The sequence below is a fragment of the Stegostoma tigrinum genome, chromosome 25 (genome assembly GCF_030684315.1).
Source record: "Stegostoma tigrinum isolate sSteTig4 chromosome 25, sSteTig4.hap1, whole genome shotgun sequence".
In the NCBI taxonomy this organism is placed as follows: domain Eukaryota; kingdom Metazoa; phylum Chordata; class Chondrichthyes; order Orectolobiformes; family Stegostomatidae; genus Stegostoma; species Stegostoma tigrinum.
Window position 1 is genome coordinate 556,875 of NC_081378.1, and position 18,212 is coordinate 575,086.

The window sequence follows — 18,212 nt, forward strand, 5'->3', positions numbered from 1 at the left end:
TCCCAGGCAATTAAGAGCTTTAACAGAGAAGCACAATTGGCGTGAATAGAGTGGCAACAGGCTGAATAACACAATTTTACAGATGTTCAAAATGGTGTAAATAAAGTGTTAACAACTGAATAACAAGTGAAAGGATGACCTATGAAACTATTAATTAAGGCAGAGAGATAATTACAAATGATCAAAAATAAGACGATACCAGATATACCAAATGGCTGTAATAACATAATATGTATAAGACTCACATGATGAGAGTCTAAACAATGAAAAAAATTAAACACTGTACTAACTAACAAAGGTAGCGAGATAATAACAAATTATCAAGATGCTGGCATCAAAACAGGACAGTAAGGGAGATTTTGCAAACACAGAACAGTGTTGTGGTGCTACACGTAGCATGGCATGAGCCCAAGATCATTGAAGCCGTCCTCATGAGTATAGAACTTGATTTTCAGCCAGGAGTGTTCGTTCCTGGTCAGGAAACACTTCAGCGCTCAAAGGCATTCCACCTCCAATTTTCGGGTAAACATCCTCCGAGGTGGCCTTTGAGATAAAGAGCAACACAAAATCCTAGAGCAGAAACTGATAGCCAAGCTCTGTGCCATGATCTTGGGCTTATGTAACCCCACCATACTGTTCTGTGTTTGTAAAATCTTCCTTACTGTTCTGGTTTGACACTATTACCTTGATGATTTGTTATTGTCTCTCCACCTTAGTGAGTTAGTACAGCTTTTAATTACTTGTTAGTTTGGTTAGACCATCGTCATACAAATCTTATGCCTATCGTATCATTCTAGCCATTTAGTTTGTTTCTAACACCATCTTTGTTTTATTATTTATAATTACCTCTCTGCCTCAATTAACCAGTTCATTGATCATTCTTTGAAAGAATGATCAGCTGTTATTCAGCTGTTGACACTGCTGACACCATTTGACACCTTTGATTACCTTCAAAGACTTTGTTATTTGGCCTGTTGACACTCCACTCACTCTATTCCTACTTATCTGTTGACATTCTTAATTAGCTGGAATTATCTTGCCATTATCTCTCTGTCTATATATTCTGTGCCTGTGCACCTCCCTCCAATTCACCTGATGAAGGAGCAGTGCTCTGAAAGCTTGCGATTTCAAACAAACCTATTGGACAATAACCCAGTGTTATGTGACTTCTGGCTTTGAATATAAACATGCCACAAGAATTAAAACAATATAAACTTAGGTATAACTTGTCACAATATTTTCTATATTATGTTATTGTTCCTCTCACTTTAGTTTTCTTCAATAACTTGTTTCTGTTTCTTATTGATTTCTGTCATACATCATTGCCATTTTCTGTAACAGACCTGATCAATACTTATTCTCAAAAAGTGGCACTGTATAGATTGTGCCAATTGGCCAATTCTTGATGGTGTGGCATTTTCGATTGTGCGGTTTGACTACTTGTGGGCCTCTTGGAAATGTCAAAGTCTTAATGTTAATATTTAAATACAGATACTGCTGAAATGCTTCGTTTGATGAAAGTAAAATTGAATTATTTCTGAGTACGTTAAAAAAATTAACGCTTATGGATTGTATTATAAAGTCACAAAATACTTTACAAATATTAAACTATCTGGAATTTCGTTTACCATTTTGTACATGGCCATTAAAAATGGAAAGTTAATTTAATTTTTAGGTACTGACATTTGACTTCATCATTAAGGGGTCACTTTGTTCTGTGTCAAAACAATACAACACTTCAGATGACAATTGTGATAATGCCAACTAATGTTCTTACTAAACAAGTCAGATCCCAGCTCAGAAAAGAAACCAGACAGGTTTTGTATTGTACACAAGAACACCACCTGTATAATACTCATGCCAGACACTTGTGCCTTCAATTTATATACTGCGCTGCAGATACCTTCTCTCTGAAGCTATTATAGACCTTAGCTTAAATTTGCTGAACTGTAAGTAACCCCTTCAGGATTTTATTGTAACAGTTCTGGTCTGGATCTAACATTAACTCCTCACTCAAAGTTAATTAGTTCATTATGTGTCCTAGATAATGGGAACTGCAGATGCTGGAGAATTCCAAGATAATAAAATGTGAGGCTGGATGAACACAGCAGGCCAAGCAGCATCTCAGGAGCACAAAAGCTGACGTTTCGGGCCTAGACCCTTCATCTGATGAAGGGTCTAGGCCCGAAAAGTCAGCTTTTGTGCTCCTGAGATGCTGCTTGGCCTGCTGTGTTCATCCAGCCTCACATTTTATTATCATTATGTATCCTTCTCTTCTTAGGATATTGGTCTATACAGTTATCCTATTTTCACTTCATGGGGCTGCTCAAAACTCGAACTAAAATTAAAATCAAAAATCTTTTTGTCTAAACTAGGGGGATTTCCTTAAACTTAAAAAAAACAAGTTCCAGTAATCTCTAACTAACCTTAGGGCACCATTACTTACCTTGTTAGATCACACAAGAATTTAACATAAATAAAAATCATTAGTGGTGCACAGAAAACCCATCCACTCTAAAACTGTGCCACAAAAACTGTGTTGGAAGAAACTGTCATGATTATAGAAATATTAAAAGTTAAATATAAATATCGGACACTCAAAAAGCCAATAGGTTATTAATAGTACACAAAACAGAAACCTAAGCTGACAATAGATGACATGAAACTATGATTTCACAAACAGTCTACATTACGTAATACAGCGTATAAATATATAAAGCAGGGGGCAGAAGTAGGCCATTCATCCCATTCAGTCTGTTCTGCTATTCAATGAGATCATGGCTGATCTGATCATTCTGAACCCAACTGTCTACATTCTATATGTTCTATAACACTTCATTTCCCTACTGATTAAAAATCTGTCTATCTTAGTCTTGATCATACTTAATTACACAAACCCTGCAAACCTCTGGGGTAAAGAGTACTACAAATTCACTAGCCCCTGTGAGAAAAAAAGACTCCTCCTCATCACAGTCCGAACTGTGCGCCCCTTTATTTTGGGATTATGGTCTCTTGTCCTAGACTCTCCTACAAGGAAAAGCAACATTTCCGCATTAACCCTTTCAAGCCCCCGAAGAGCCTTATACATTTGGTTGACGGTAAAATCGACTATTCGCTGCACGTCCCAACATATGACATTGATCGACACAATATGATACATTGGTCAGTGTAACAGCATCAGCAGACACGGTAAAGTGATGTCATATTTGGGAATGGTTTTCAGAGATAGTAGGAACTGCTGATGCTGGAGAATCTGAGATAACAAGGTGTAGAGCTGGATGAACACAGCTGGCCAAGTAGCATCAGAGGAGCAGGAAAGCTGACATTTCGGGCCGAGACCCTTCTTCAGCAGATCCTTCTTTCTGAAGAAGGGTCTAAGCCCGAAACATCAGCTTTCCTGCTCCTCTGATGCTATTTGGTCTGCTGTGTTCATCCAGCTCTACACCTTGTTATCTCATATTTGGGAATCTTTAATTTACTGCACTATCAAAGTTTGTAGACTGGCAAAGTCTCTGGAGATAAAAAATTTTATCTGGTGATAGACATTTTAGGTTTCATAGCTCTCCTCAACTCTGCTATCTCTTTTGGAAACTCTAACCCTTGATGAGGAGCAGTTCTAGGACAAAGAACAAAGAAAATTACAGCACAGGAACAGGGCCTACAGCCCTCCAAGCCTACACTGACAGAATTGTTTCTCAATAAATTGTTTCTCTGACCTCATTACCAAGGATATATTTTCCTCCCCACCTTTATCTGCCTTCCGAGGGACTGCTTTCTCCGTGACTCCCTTGTCTAGTCCATAATCCCCACCAGCCCCATCACCCCGGCACATTTTCCTGCAACCGCAGGAAGTGCTACACCTGCCCCTACACCACCTCTCTCACCTCCTCACCCCCATCCCAGTCCCGAAGAAAACCTTCCACATCAAAGAGGTGTTCACCTGCACATTCGCTAATGTGATATACTGTATCCTCTATTCTCAATGTGGCCTCCTCTGCATCAGGGAAACAAGGCGGAGGCTCAGGGATCACTTTGCAGAACACCTACGCTCAGTTCATGACAAACTACTGCGCCTCCCAGTCGCGAACCACTTCAACTCTCCCTCCCATTCCTTGCACGACATGTCCATCCTGGGCCTCCTCCAGCGTCACAATGATGCCACCCAGAAACTGGAGGAACAGCACCTCATATTCCGCTTTGGAACCCTGCAGCCAAATGGCATCAATGTGGACTTCACAAGCTTCAAAATCTACCCACCCATGACCTCATCCCATGACCAGGCCATTTTGTTCCCCTTCCTTGACCTGTCCACATTTTCTCCCACCTATCCACTCCTCCCACCTCACTGAACAACCCCCACCCCCACTTCCTACCAACTAGCCTCATCCCCGCCTCCTTGACTTGTCAATGTTCTCTCCCACCTACCTTCCCCTTTCTCCTCACTGACCAACTCTCCCATCCCAAATCCCTACCTAGACTTCCCTTTATTGACTTTATCCCCGCCTCCTTGACCTGTCCGTCTTCTCTCCACCTTTCTGCTCCTCTATCCTCCTTCAATCATCACTTCCCCCTCTCTCTATTTATGTTGGAGCCCCTTTCCCCTCCCCCATTTCTGAAGAAGGGTCCAGACCTGAAACATCAGCTTTCCTGCTCCTCTGATGCTGCCTGGTCTGCTGTATTCATCTAGCTGTACACCTTATTATCTGTTTCTCAATAAGGTTGCCTCTAATTCTTCTGAATTCTGATGAGTACAGGCTTAACCTACTCAATCTCTCCTCATAGACAGTTCATTCATACTTAGGAGCAGCCAAGTGAACTTTCTCTGGACTACCTCCAATGCCAGTATATCTTTCTTTAGATAAGGGACCAGCTGTAGTATTTCATATCATATGAGCAATTTTTAGACTCAATTTCCCTAAAAATAAAGACCAACATTTTATTTGTCTTCCCTATTACCTGCTGAACTTAGAGGTTAGATTCTTGTTATTCATGCACAAGGATGCCCAAAGATTTTGGACATTCTTCTTCCATTTAAATGGTATTCTGCTTCTCTTTTCCTCCTGCCAAAGTAATAATTTCACAGTTTCCCATATTATATTCCATCTGCCAAGATTTTGCCCATTGGTTTGACCAGTCTATATCCCTCTGCAGGCTCTTTGCGTCATCTTTACTACTCACCATCTTAACTATTTTTGTGTCATCCACAAACATGGCTATAAAACAATCACTTTCCTCGTCCAGGTTGTGTTGTGTGATGTCTCACAGCCTGTTTCCCCATGTCGCTTTAAGTAGTGTACTCATGATGCCATTACTGACTCATGGCAGTAGGCATGAAGAAGAGTCTTTGTCACCATCTTAATGGCGGTCACTTGAAGCATGCCATGTTGATAAAAGTATGTTGCTGTTTGTAACTGAATAGTTTAATATTAGCCCAGGCATTGAAATGCCTTTGATGAGAAAATTTACGAGTAATAAACATCTATTGAATATCTTGTATGCCATTAGCTGCATCTAGAGTCAATGTTATGGTGTCAGCATAAGTATTACCCCATCAGGCACAAATACCCTTTTGAAACAGTAACAGCACTTCACAATGGTTGATCACAGGACATCACGATGCCACCCAGAAACTGGAGGAACAGCACCTCATATTCCGCTTTGGAACCCTGCAGCCAAATGGCATCAATGTGGATTCACAAGCTTCAAAATCCACCCACCCATGAGCTCATTCCAAGACCAGCCCATTTCTTTCCCCCTCCTTGACCTGTCCATATTTTCTCCTAACTATCCACTCCTCACACGTCACTGAACAACCCTCACCCCGACTTCCTACCTACTAGCCTCATCCCCGCCTCCTTAACTTGTCCATGTTCTCTCCCACCTACTTGCCCCTCCCTCCTCACTGACCAACTCTCCCATCCCATTGCAGTTAAAACTCAATGCAAGCCCTCAATTCAGAGAACAGAGTGCTACAGACTGAGGCAACACTACTATAGGTGTATGCAAGACTGTATTTCAGATTTTCAGTTATAGCTGTAGATACAGTATGCACAAACCCTTAAAATAAGACAGGAAATTGCAGCTGAAATACATACTTGAACCTATTGAGGGTCGGAGCTCAAAAATAGGGATCTTTACACTGACAAGTGCACAAATATCTGATACTGCCACGAAACCGACAACAGTGATTGATTTCCAAACACCCAGACAGCGAAAGAATTGGTAACCCATAAAGGAAAAGAGCAAAGAATAACAAATGATTCAAAAATAACATTTAACTGACATTGTTGCTTCAGCTGTAGTTACAAAAATATTGCTGTGCAAATATTTGTTAGATTATTTTGTAAAATTTGTCTCATACATTTCGTAATGGCCTATTTAGAATCAAACCTGTGTCCACAAGTCACTCATTGTCACAGCGACAGTTGAAACGTAGCAGCCCACTTCCTACAGACTAAGGGGGTGGCCATGGGCCCCAGCTATGCCTGCCTCTTTGTAGGTTACGTAGAACAGTCCCTCTTCCGCACTTACACAGGCCCCAAACCCCACGTCTTCCTCCGGTACATTGATGACTGTATTGGCGCCGCCTCTTGCTCCCCAGAGGAGCTCGAATAGTTCATCCACTTCACCAACACCTTCCACCCCAACCTTCAGTTCACCTGGGCCATCACCAGCACATGCCTCATCTTCCTGGATCTCTCAGTCTCCATCTCAGGCAACCAGCTTGTAACTGATGTCCATTTCAAGCCCACCGACTCCCACAGCTACCTAGGATACACCTCCTCCCACCCACCCTCCTGCAAAAATTCCATCCCCTATTCCCAATTCCTCCGCCTCCGCTGCATCTGCTCCCACGATGAGGCATTCCACTCCCGCTCATCCCAGATGTCCAAGTTCTTTAAGGGCCGCAACTTTCCCCCCACAGTGGTCGAGAACGTCCTTGACCGCGTCTCCCGCCTTTCCCGCAACACATCCCTCACACCCTGCCCCCGCCACAACCGCCCAAAGAGGATCCCCCTTGTTCTCACACACTACCCCACCAACCTCCGGATACAACGCATCATCCTCCGACACTTCTGCCATCTACAATCCGACCCCACCACCCAAGACATTTTTCCATCCCCACCCCTGTCTGCTTACCGGAGAGACCACTCTCTCCGTGACTCCCTTGTTCGCTCCACACTGCCCTCCAACCCCACCACACCCGGCACCTTCCCCTGCAACCGCAGGAAATGCTACACTTGTCCCCACACCTCCTCCCTCACCCCCATCCCAGGCCCCAAGATGACGTTCCACATTAAGCAGAGGTTCACCTGCACATCTGCCAATGTGGTATACTGCATCCACTGTACTCGGTGTGGCTTCCTCTACTTTGGGGAAACCAAGCGGAGGCTTGGGGACCGCTTTGCAGAACACCTCCGCTCGGTTCGCAATAAACAACTGCACCTCCCAGTCGCAAACCATTTCCACTCGCCCTCCCATTCTTTAGATGACATGTCCATCATGGGCCTCCTGCAGTGCCACAATGATGCCACCCGAAGGTTGCAGGAACAGCAACTCATATTCCGCTTGGGAACCCTGCAGCCCAATGGTATCAATGTGGACTTCACCAGCTTCAAAACCTTCCCTTCCCCCACCGCATCCCAAAACCAGCCCAGTTCGTCCCCTCCCCCCACTGCACCACACAACCAGCCCAGCTCTTCCCCTCCACCCACTGCATCCCAAAACCAGTCCAACCTGTCTCTGCCTCCCTAACCTGTTCTTCCTCTCACCCATCCCTTCCTCCCACCCCAAGCCGCACCTCCATCTCCCACCTACTAACCTCATCCCACCTCCTTGACCTGTCCGTCTTCCCTGGACTGACCTATCCCCTCCCTACCTCCCCACCTATACTCTCCTCTCCACCTATCTTCTTTTCTCTCCATCTTCGGTCCGCCTCCCCCTCTCTCCCTATTTATTCCAGAACCCTCACCCCATCCCCCTCTCTGATGAAGGTTCTAGGCCCGAAACGTCAGCTTTTGTGCTCCTGAGATGCTGCTTGGCCTGCTGTGTTCATCCAGCCTCACATTTTATTATCTAGCATTTTACCTGACTTCTTTTCAGTCAAACGTCCTCAGGTGAAGAGTAGAACATTTATAGTTAAGTCATAAATTAAAATAATTGATGCATGTGAAAAAAAGCAAAAAATGGATGTCATTCTCTTGTTCAAATGCAAGTTTATTCCTGGTGCATGTGTGAACATCAGAAGGTTTTGCAGTCCCAAAGTGCCAGCACTCAATGAGAACATGTGGCATTGAACTTAGGCCAAGATATTGTCTCATTTCTCTGACTTGGTCTCCTAGTCAGTGCACCTACTTTACTTGGGGCTCAGGGTGAATCCTGGATCGTTATTTTAAAATAGTCAAAATGATTTCATAACAATTTTGAGTTATCTTTATATTGTGATATTTTAAGAATATAATTTATTGGTAATTTAAAAGCAAGCTCTTCATTGAAGATAGGGAGAAAGGGAATGATCATTTCACAGAGATTTGGGGTGTGGGTGCAACTGATCGTGTGCACCACAATTTATTTGACATCTGAATTTTACGAATGGGAGATTTGAACGTTCTATCACCCAACAAAGGGTTAAATTCAGTCAAAAACCTAATTTTGTCATAATCTGATGATGAAAAATTTAAAACATTCCAGTTTGTTGCTTTGTCTACTGAGGAGAACTGAACACAAATATCATGAAAGGGAAATCGAAACAAAAATGAGATGCACAGCAGGCCAGGCAGCATCAGACGAGCAGGAACGTTGATGTTTCAGGTCGGGTCCCTTTATCAGAAATGGGTAAGGAGGAGGGAGCTGGGGAATAAATAGGGAGGAGTGGGGCTGGGGAAGGGTAGGTGGGATGGTGATAGATGGATGCAGGTAGGAGGTAGTGGGGATTGTTCTCTGTGAAGGGTGGGGTGAATGAGTGAGGAAGAAGATGGACAGGTTGTGTTAGGTCAAGGAGGCAGGAAGGAGGATGGGTGGGGCTGGGGCAGTGTAGGTGGGGTGGTCTTAGGTGAATGCAGGTAGGGGGCCATGTGGTTTGGTCAGTGGAAAGGGTGGGTGAATGGGAGAGGAAGAAGGTGAGCAGGTTGAGTTAGGTCAAGGATGCAGGGATGAGAAGGAAGCTTGGATGTGGGATAAGGCTGGGGGTGGGGATTTTTAAAAATCTATCCACCCTACCCTTCTACCTGTATCCACCTATCACCACCCCACTTACCCTTACCCAGCCCCATCCATCCTCCCTCCCACCTCCTTAGCGTGACACAACCTATCCATCGTTTGTCCCACCTATCCATCCCACCTATCCCAATGACCAATCCCCTAACCCTAACCCTAACCCTATCGCACCTAACCCTAACCGCTACCTGCATCCACCTATCGCCATCCCACCTACATTTCCCCAGCCCCACCCCTCCTCCCTCTATTTATTTCCCAGCTCCCTCCTCTCTCCCCATTTCTGATGAAGGGTTCCAACCCAAAATGTTAACTTTCCTGCTCCTCTGCTGCTTCCTGGCCTGCTGTGCTCCTCCAGCTCTACACTGTGTTGTTTCTGGTTCCAGCATCTGCAGTTCTTACTATCTCTAAAAATGAGATGCTATGGTTTTGGAGACCTTTGAGAGAATAGTCTTTGAGGGTAGGATAAATAATGGTTTATTGTAAAAAATTAAAAATATTAGCTTCTGTATAAAGCTTCATCAAGTGGCCAGTGCATACACTGTGAAAGGTAACCTGATCTTTGTAAATGCATATTGTATCCTTGGAGCTGACAGTGTGTAGGAGAGGCATTCCTGTGAGAATATTGGACTGATGAGTAATAATGATTCTTTAAAACAAGTGAATACTTGCTTCAACTGCATTGTAGCATCAGTCTCTCTGCTCTCCCTTTCTATATTACATCTTACGGGATCCACAAATCATTTAATTGTGAGAGTTATTGACATTTTAGGATATCTCCAACGTAATATAAAAGTATGTAAAAGTGAAACATAATTGTTTCATTTTCTATGTCTGTCATCCCTTACTTTGATTGCCCACTGGAATACTCTATCACATCTGGAATCACTAAACATTGATACTAAGGAAGGAGGACTTCAGGTTTGAATGGAGAAATGAGGAAAAGGAATGTTTCCCATCATGGGGATTACCTTGGTGACCTGTATTTCTTTGTCATTTTTGTAATGACTGGTGTTATTTGCAGTATAAATTGAAATATAAGAGACATCAGTGTAGCAATAATTTCAAACCTGCGATGCTTAAGAACAAAGATCAAAGAAAATTATTGCACAGGAACAGGCCCTTAGGCCCTCCAAGCCTGCACCGACATGTTGCCCGTCAAAACTAAAACCCCTATCCTTCCAGGGACTGTATCCCTCTATTCCCATCCTATTCATGTGTTTATCAAGACACCCTCTAAAAGTCACTATAGTACCTGCTTCCACTACCTCCCCCTGCAGCGAGTTCCAGGTACCCACCACTCTCGGTGTAAAAAACTTGCCTCGTACAAAACCTTTAAACATTGTACCTCGCACCTTAAACCCACGGCCCCTGGTAACTGTCTCTTCCACCCTGGGAAAAAGCTTCTGACTGTCTACTCTGTCCATGCCCTTCATAATCTTGTAGACCTTGATCAGGTCACCCCTCAAACTCCATCGTTCCAGTGAGAACAACCCAAGTTTCTCCAACCTCTCCTCATCGCTAATTCCCTCCATACCAGGCAACATCCTGGTAAATCTTTTATGTGCCCTCTCCAAAGCCACCACATCCTCTGGTAGTTTGGTGACCAGAATTGAACACAATATTACAAATACGGCCTATCCAAGATTCTATAAAGCTGAAACATTGCCTGCCAAATTTTAAACTCAATGATCCGACCGATGAGCGCAAGCATACTGCATGTTCAAGCCTTCAATCACAGTAGTAAAATGACGGCGCATTCCACTCACTATCTCAGAAAGGTATCAGAATATTTTCTTTTATTCATTCATGGGAGGTCAGCATCACTGGCAAGGCCAACATTTTTTGCCCATCCCTAATTGTCTTTGAGAAGGTGGTAGTGTGTAGCCTTCTTCAATCTTCACAGTTCATCGGTGTAGGTTACAACCCAGTGTTGGACCATAAGACCATAAGGCATAGGAGTAGAAGTAAGGCCATTCGGCCCATCAAGTCCACTCCGCCATTTAAATCATGGCTGATGGGCATTTCAACTCCACTTCCCTGCACTCTCCCTGTAGCCCTTGATTCCTTTTGAGATCAAGAATTTGTCGATCTCTGCCTTGAAGGCATCCAACGTCTCGGCCTCCATTGCACTCTGCGGCAATGAATGCCACAAGCCCACCACTCTCTGGCTGAAGAAATGTCATCCCATTTCAGTTTTAAATTTACATACTCTAATTTTAAGGCTGTGCCCACAGGTCCTAGTCTCCCCGCCTAACGTTGTCAGGGCTGTTCAACAATTAATGTTCTAACAGTCATTACTTAAAAATCCAAGCAGTCAAATTGGCCTCAGGATGGAAAGAATGAAAACTGAGGTAAAATATTCCCAAATTTCAACCTGAATTTTCACACATTTGTCTACATCAGAGCATAGATGGGGCCCAATTCCCATTTTAGGCCATTTTTATTCCTGTAAGGTGAAGAGTGTACAGCTTAAACACAGCCTCATCTTTGGGAGTTTTACTGTGGGAATGAACATTTCAGAATTGCTATAATTGTGATAGAGTCTGATGGATTTTGCAGGAAATGTGTCATGTGACTTTTCAGGACAGACTTGAGCCCTGGAATGATTAACAAATGCCCAGGTGTTTGTTTTACCATTGATCACATCACAATTCTATCTCCTAAAATAACTAACACACCCAACATGGCAGGAACTGTTTTACAAAGTCAGAAAGCTGACTGCTGGTTTTGTTTAGCTGACAGTTTTATGAGATGTAATAACTTAATCTTTCTTTGAAATCGTTTTACATTGGTTATGTGTTTATTTGGAACTGATTAAGAAGTATGTAGTCATTTAAAGTCTTTTTCATTCAGAGAAGAAAATGGTGCCATCAGCTTTAGTCATGGATGTCAACATCTCCTCCATCCATTTAACATAGAAACATAGAGAATAGAATAGGTGTGGTCATTTGGTCCATCAAGCCTGCTCCACCATGCAATATGATCATGGCTGATCATCCTACTCATTACCCATTCCCCCCTTTTTCCTCCTTTTGATCCCTTTAGCCCAAAGACATTTATTTACCTCCTTCTTGAAAACATTCAGTGTTTTGGCCTCTTTTGTAGAGAATTCCACAACTCACCACTCTCTTGGTGAAGAAATTTCACTGAATCTCATTCCTAAATGGCCCATCCAGTATCCTTAGACTGTGACTCCTGGTTCTGGATTCCCTAGTCATTGAGAACGACCTTCCTGCACTCACTCTGCCCATTTTTGTCAAAATTTTATCAGTTTCTGTGGGATCTCCATTCATTGTTCTCAACTCCAGTGACTATAGTCCTCATCAATCCAAACTCTATTTATAAATCTTCTGTGCTTTCCCAGTGAAATTTAAATTCTATTCCTTAGTTTGAAAACAGTTTGACAACTGGAACCTTAAACCTGTTCTTGCTTTTACAGTCTTTGAAGATTTGCTTACCAACCAAAGTGGAGGCACAAGACTTGCTTGGATCAAAGGGACATTTGTTTCGCCCATACTCAACTTGCTGAGATTCCAACTTGAAGATTCTGTCCTGCACATGGAATAAGTTAAAGGAAAAATATAATATGATTAGTAGCTCTTTAGAATTACATTAAACAGTGAGATTCAATTGGCAATCTGACAAGATTGGGGAAACTATGTCCCAAGTCTTCTCACCAAATGCCAGGAGAAACTATAAAATAATGTCCTCTTAAACCATGGCTTTCGTCTTACTGAAATTAATGTTAATCCTTGTGGGGTTGTGTATAATTCTGCAGTTTATGCTAAGAGGCAACCAGAAGTTTACCTCTAGATTATCACATAAATTGAAGCTCTACCTGCAAGGGAAAGAGACAAGATCCAGATCCAGGTGTTAGGGAAAAGGTTCAGCTTCAATGTGGAGAGTAACAATCCACTCCACACTCTGCTGCAATGTGCGTGGTGTGACAGAATGGTAACGGTTTCAAGTTTGCAAAGGATAGACTGAGCATCAATAGTTCTTATATCTACAGAAGAAACCAGAGACTCAAATAACAGGACTCTGACCAGATTGTATTAGGGAGAGCACAATACCTTTGCTCAGGTCCATTACTGTGCAAAGAACATTGTGACATATCACAATCAGATCATTTGAACTTCCAGAGATTAAAACTATTTCAAATAACTAAAGAAATCTTAGGAGACTGCAAAGTGCTTTGAGCTGCTCCTTTATTCAATTTGGCCATGCCACACACTCCCTGTGTTCTTCAGTTGCCTGAGAGATTAAAAGTCTGTCTTTTTTTAGCCTTAAGCAGATTGAGTGGTGGAACATCTGGGATAGAGAATTCTAAAAGATTCACAACCCTTGGAGCGAAGTAATTTCTCCTCAGTGGAGGCTTAAACAGCGGAGGCCTCATCCTGAGGCTGTGACCCCTGCCCTACACCCCACCGCAGGGTAGGTGCAGGGGCGGGGTGCAGTGGAGGCGGATGGACATTTTGTCAATTTCCATGCTGCTGCTGCCTTCAGAAACTGGAATGCTTCAGTGTTTCCACACTGCGGGGATTCTATGAAAAAGATCCTTCCCTTTCTACTAAACCTGATAGAATGTCCAGTTTATTCAGCACAATCAGTCTGTAAATACTTCCATGAACCAAATTGTTTTATACTTATTTTTGTAAGCAACACGAATATACTAAACAACATTTTGAGATTCCTTGTATAAGTATCCCTTGTTATATTCTTCTTTCAGATGTAAATTTAGGAATCAGAGACAAAGATTACTGAAAATGATGACTGTAGGACCATGTTCAGAAACTGATCAATAGGAGGCTATTTTTGGTATATCTGATCTCAATGATTGCTGCTTCAGACTGTCCAACAAGTCAGGGAATAATATGTCATATTCTGCCAAGGTGGATAGAGATTGACAGAGGTTTCAGGTATGCTCCTTAAAGATATATATCCCTCACTGAATGATTTGCACTGACAGAGCAAAATGCCACTGAGTGACCAGACCATCGTGTTGTTTCCTGGATTAGTTTATGTTATTTTAATTTAAACATGCGCTATGGATAGGATGGAATAGGCCATACAACTGAAGGTTAGTGACACTAATGGTGGAAACACAGGTTCTGCTTTCTGAAGGGGGAGACTGACAGCAATATTGATTCATGCCTAACCCTATACTTTAGTGAAGGATATTTATCATAGACTTTTCATGATTGATTACTCAATCATTTATGATTAGTAATCCTCTCCATAGAAGAATCAGTGATTTATTTCAGATAAACCCAGCAGTTTGGGAGAGAGAGTTTTCACAGCCGGGGAAGGATTTATCTTCCATATTTTTGTTATCAAACAGCATCTGGATCAATGTTTCTTTGGCCATTGTCAGCGTAGAATGTTAGAAACTAGAATAAAGCAAAAATATGCCACAAAGATATTAAATTATCTCTTTAAATCTTTAAGGAGGATCCGAAATTTAAGACTTTCATCCCATATTTGGAGAGTATTTGAGAATCTTATTAGTATCAATATTTGCATTATAACATTGTTGAAGGAACACTTCTCATGTAATTCCTTTCTTTCTGAAAGGACCAGTGATTTTCAAAGTTAACATGTGAGCCCATTTTTCAGTTTGCTTCAGATACGATGGATCATCCACTTCATGCAAATAGACTCACAGCCATTTACTCTCACTCCTTGTTACATATGGATCCATGTCTGGAGCGGTTGCTCCCAGACTGTTTGACAGGTTGTGAGGGGCGAGTAGACTTTCCCAGGAGGTAGGGGTTTTTTAAAACAGCACTCCTCGAGATTTTGTGTTCTCTGCAGGAGGTCTGTGTCCCTTTCCCAATTGATAACAAGGATTTGGTGTATGGCACAGAATGAAGGCATTTGGCCCATCTTGTCCATGATAGCCAGCAAAGATTGTCAAAATTAATCTTATTTTACAGCTCTTGGCACATAGTCCCGTAGTCTATGGTAATGCTAGTGAGTATGTAAATATTGTTTAACTGTTATGAACGGTTCTGACTCTACCATTCTTTCAGCCAGTAAGTTCCAGACTCCACTGTCTTCCAGCTGAAAACACTTCTCCTCAACTTCACACAGTCATACAGTATAGAAACAGGACCTTCAACTGGCCAGATCAATGCCAACCAACAAACATCAAACTGCACTAACAACAGCAAAAGCATCAAGTGATAGGCAGAGCTAAGTGATCCCTTAACCAATGGATCAGATCTAAGTTCTAATGTCCTGCCACATCCAGTCGTGAATGGTGGTGGATTAAATTAAACAGCTCACTGAAAGAGGAGGCTCTGTCATCCTCAATGATGGAAGGTCCCAGCACTTCAGTGTAAAAGATAAGGCTGAAACATTTGCAGCAAACTTCAGCCAGAAGTGCCAAATGGATGATTCATCTCGGCCTCCTCCAGAGGCCTCCAGCATTGCTGATACCAGTCTTCGGCCAAATCAATTCACTCCATGTGATACCAAGAAACGGTTGGAGACACTAGATACTGCAAAGGCGATGGACCCTGACAACATTCCAGCAATAGTACTGAAGATTTGTGCTACAGAACTTGTCGCTCCCCTAGCCAAGCTGTTCCAGCACAGTTACAACACTGGTATCTACCTGGCAATGTGAAATATTGCCCAATTATGCCCTGTACTCAAAAATCAGGACAAATCCAATCTGGCCAATTACCACCCCATCAATCTCCTCTCGATCATCAGAAATGTGATGGAAGGTATCACTAACGGTGCTATCAAGCAGCACCTGCTCAGCAATAACCCACTCAGAACTTAGAACAGTACAGCACAGTACAAGCCCTTCGACCCATGTTGTTGCGCCGAACTTTTACCCCAAATCTAAGGTCTATCTAACCTCCACCCCTACCTTATAGTATCATCCATATGCCTATCTAATAGCTGCTTAAATGCCCAATAAGGCCGACTCCACTACCCTCTCCGGCAATGTATTCCACCCCCGGCCACTGTCTGAGTAAAGAACCTACCTCTGATGTCTCCCCAATATCTACCTCCACTCACTTTAAAACTACGCCCCCTCGTAATAGCTACCTCCACCTGAGGAAAAATTCTCTGGCTCTCTACTCTGATCATTTTGTACACCTCTATCAAGTCACCTCTTATCCTTTGTTGTTCTAAAGAGAAAAGCCCAAGCGCTCTCATCCTTTCCTTGTAAGACTTTCCCTCCATTCCAGGCAACGCCCTGGTAAATCTCCTCTGCACTTTTTCCAACACTTCCACATCTTTCCTGCAATGAGGTGACCAGAACTGGACACAATACTCCAGATGTAGCTGAACCAGAGGTGCCCAGTTTGGGTTCGGTAGGGCCAATCTGCTACTGATCTCATTCGCGACGTGTTTCAAACTTGGACAAAAGAGGTCAATTCCAGAGGCGAGGTGAGAAATACAGCCCTTGATATCAAGGCTGCATTTGACCGTGTATGGTATCAAGCAGCCCTCGCAAAACTAGAATCAATGGGCATCGGGGGCAAACTATCCAATGGTTGGAGTCATACATAGCACATATGAAAATGATTGCGGTTGTTGGAGGTCAATCATCTCAGTTCCAGGGCATCTCTGCAGCAGTTCCTCAGGGTAGAGTCCGAAGCCCAACCATCTTTAGCTGCTTCATCGACAACCTTCCCTCCATCATAAGGCCAGAAATGGGGATGTTCGCTGATGATTGCACAACGTTCAGCATCATTCACGACTCCTCAGATACTGAAGCAGGTTGTGTTTAAATGCAACAGGATCTGGACTACGTCCAGGCTTGGGCTGGCTAATGGTAAGTAACTTTTGCGACACATATATATCAAACTATGACCATCACCAATAATAAACAAACTAACAAATGTCACTTGACATTTAATTATGTTACTATCACTGAATCCCCCACTATTAACATCCTGGGGTGTTTACAATTGACTAGAAATTCAACTGGATTCACAATGTAAACACAGTGACTGCAAGAGTAGTTCAAAGAGTAGGAATACTGCAGCGAGTAACTCACCTCCTGACTCCCCAAAGCCTGTCCACCATCTTCAACTGAGAATGTGACGCCTCACTAGTCTGGATGGGTGCAGCTCCAACAACACTAAAGAAGCTTGACACGATCCAGGACAAAGCAACCCACTTGACTGGCAACACATCCACAAAACATTCACTCCCTCGACCACTGAAGCTCAGTAGCAGCAGTGTGTACTATCTACAAGATGTACTGCAGATAAGGAGGAACAGTAAGCATGGCAAGGTAAGCAACTCATGGATAATGAGGGAGGTTTTGAATTTAGTCAAAAAGGGAAAAGAAGCATGTGTAAGGTTTAGGATACTAAAATTGAACAAGGCCTGCGAGCAATATTAAAAAAGCTGGAAGGAACACAAGCAGCAAATTAGGAGAGTCAGAAGGCACCATAAAATTACCCTGGCAAGTAGGTTTAAACAGAATTTCGAGGCATTCTTTATATACATTAAAAACAAAAGGACAACTAGGGAGAAGGTAGGACAACTCTCAGATAAAGGAGGGAACTTGTGATTGGAGGCAGAGGATGTGGGCAATATCATAAAAAAAATTTGCATCAACATTCACCCAGGAGAGGAATCTGGAGGGTAATGAGATTTTCGTGGGGCATGCTGATGTGCTTTAGCATTTTGAGATCAAGAAAGATGTGGTGTTGGGTTGCTTGAAGAGCACTAAGTCCCAAGGGACTGATGGTATGTACCTCAGGATATCGAGAGAGCTATGAGAGGAGATTGCTGGGGTCTTGGCCAAAATCTTTGTATCCTCGCCAGCCACTGGCGAGGTCCCAGAGGACTGGTGAGTAGCTAATGTTGTTCCTCTGTTCAAGAAGGGAAATAGGGATAATCCAGGAAATTTCAGACCAGTGATTCTCACACTGGTGTTTGGGAAGCTATTAGATAGATTTATGTACATTTAGAAAAGCATGGCCTAATTAGGAGCAATTAGCATAACTTTAAGTGGGGCA

At 42.9% G+C, this 18,212-nt stretch overlaps 1 protein-coding gene across 2 annotated transcripts in view; it reads right to left on the reverse strand.

Moving 5' to 3' along the window:
• The window catches only part of LOC125463445 (semaphorin-3E-like), a 262,044-nt gene that overhangs the window by 73,120 nt on the left and 170,712 nt on the right, over nt 1–18,212 (reverse strand). For both annotated transcript variants that reach the window (XM_048554709.2, XM_048554708.2), the window contains exon 5: nt 12,675–12,768. In XM_048554709.2, coding sequence (XP_048410666.1) covers nt 12,675–12,768 — 94 coding nt within the window. The remainder of the gene's footprint in view (nt 1–12,674; nt 12,769–18,212) is intronic.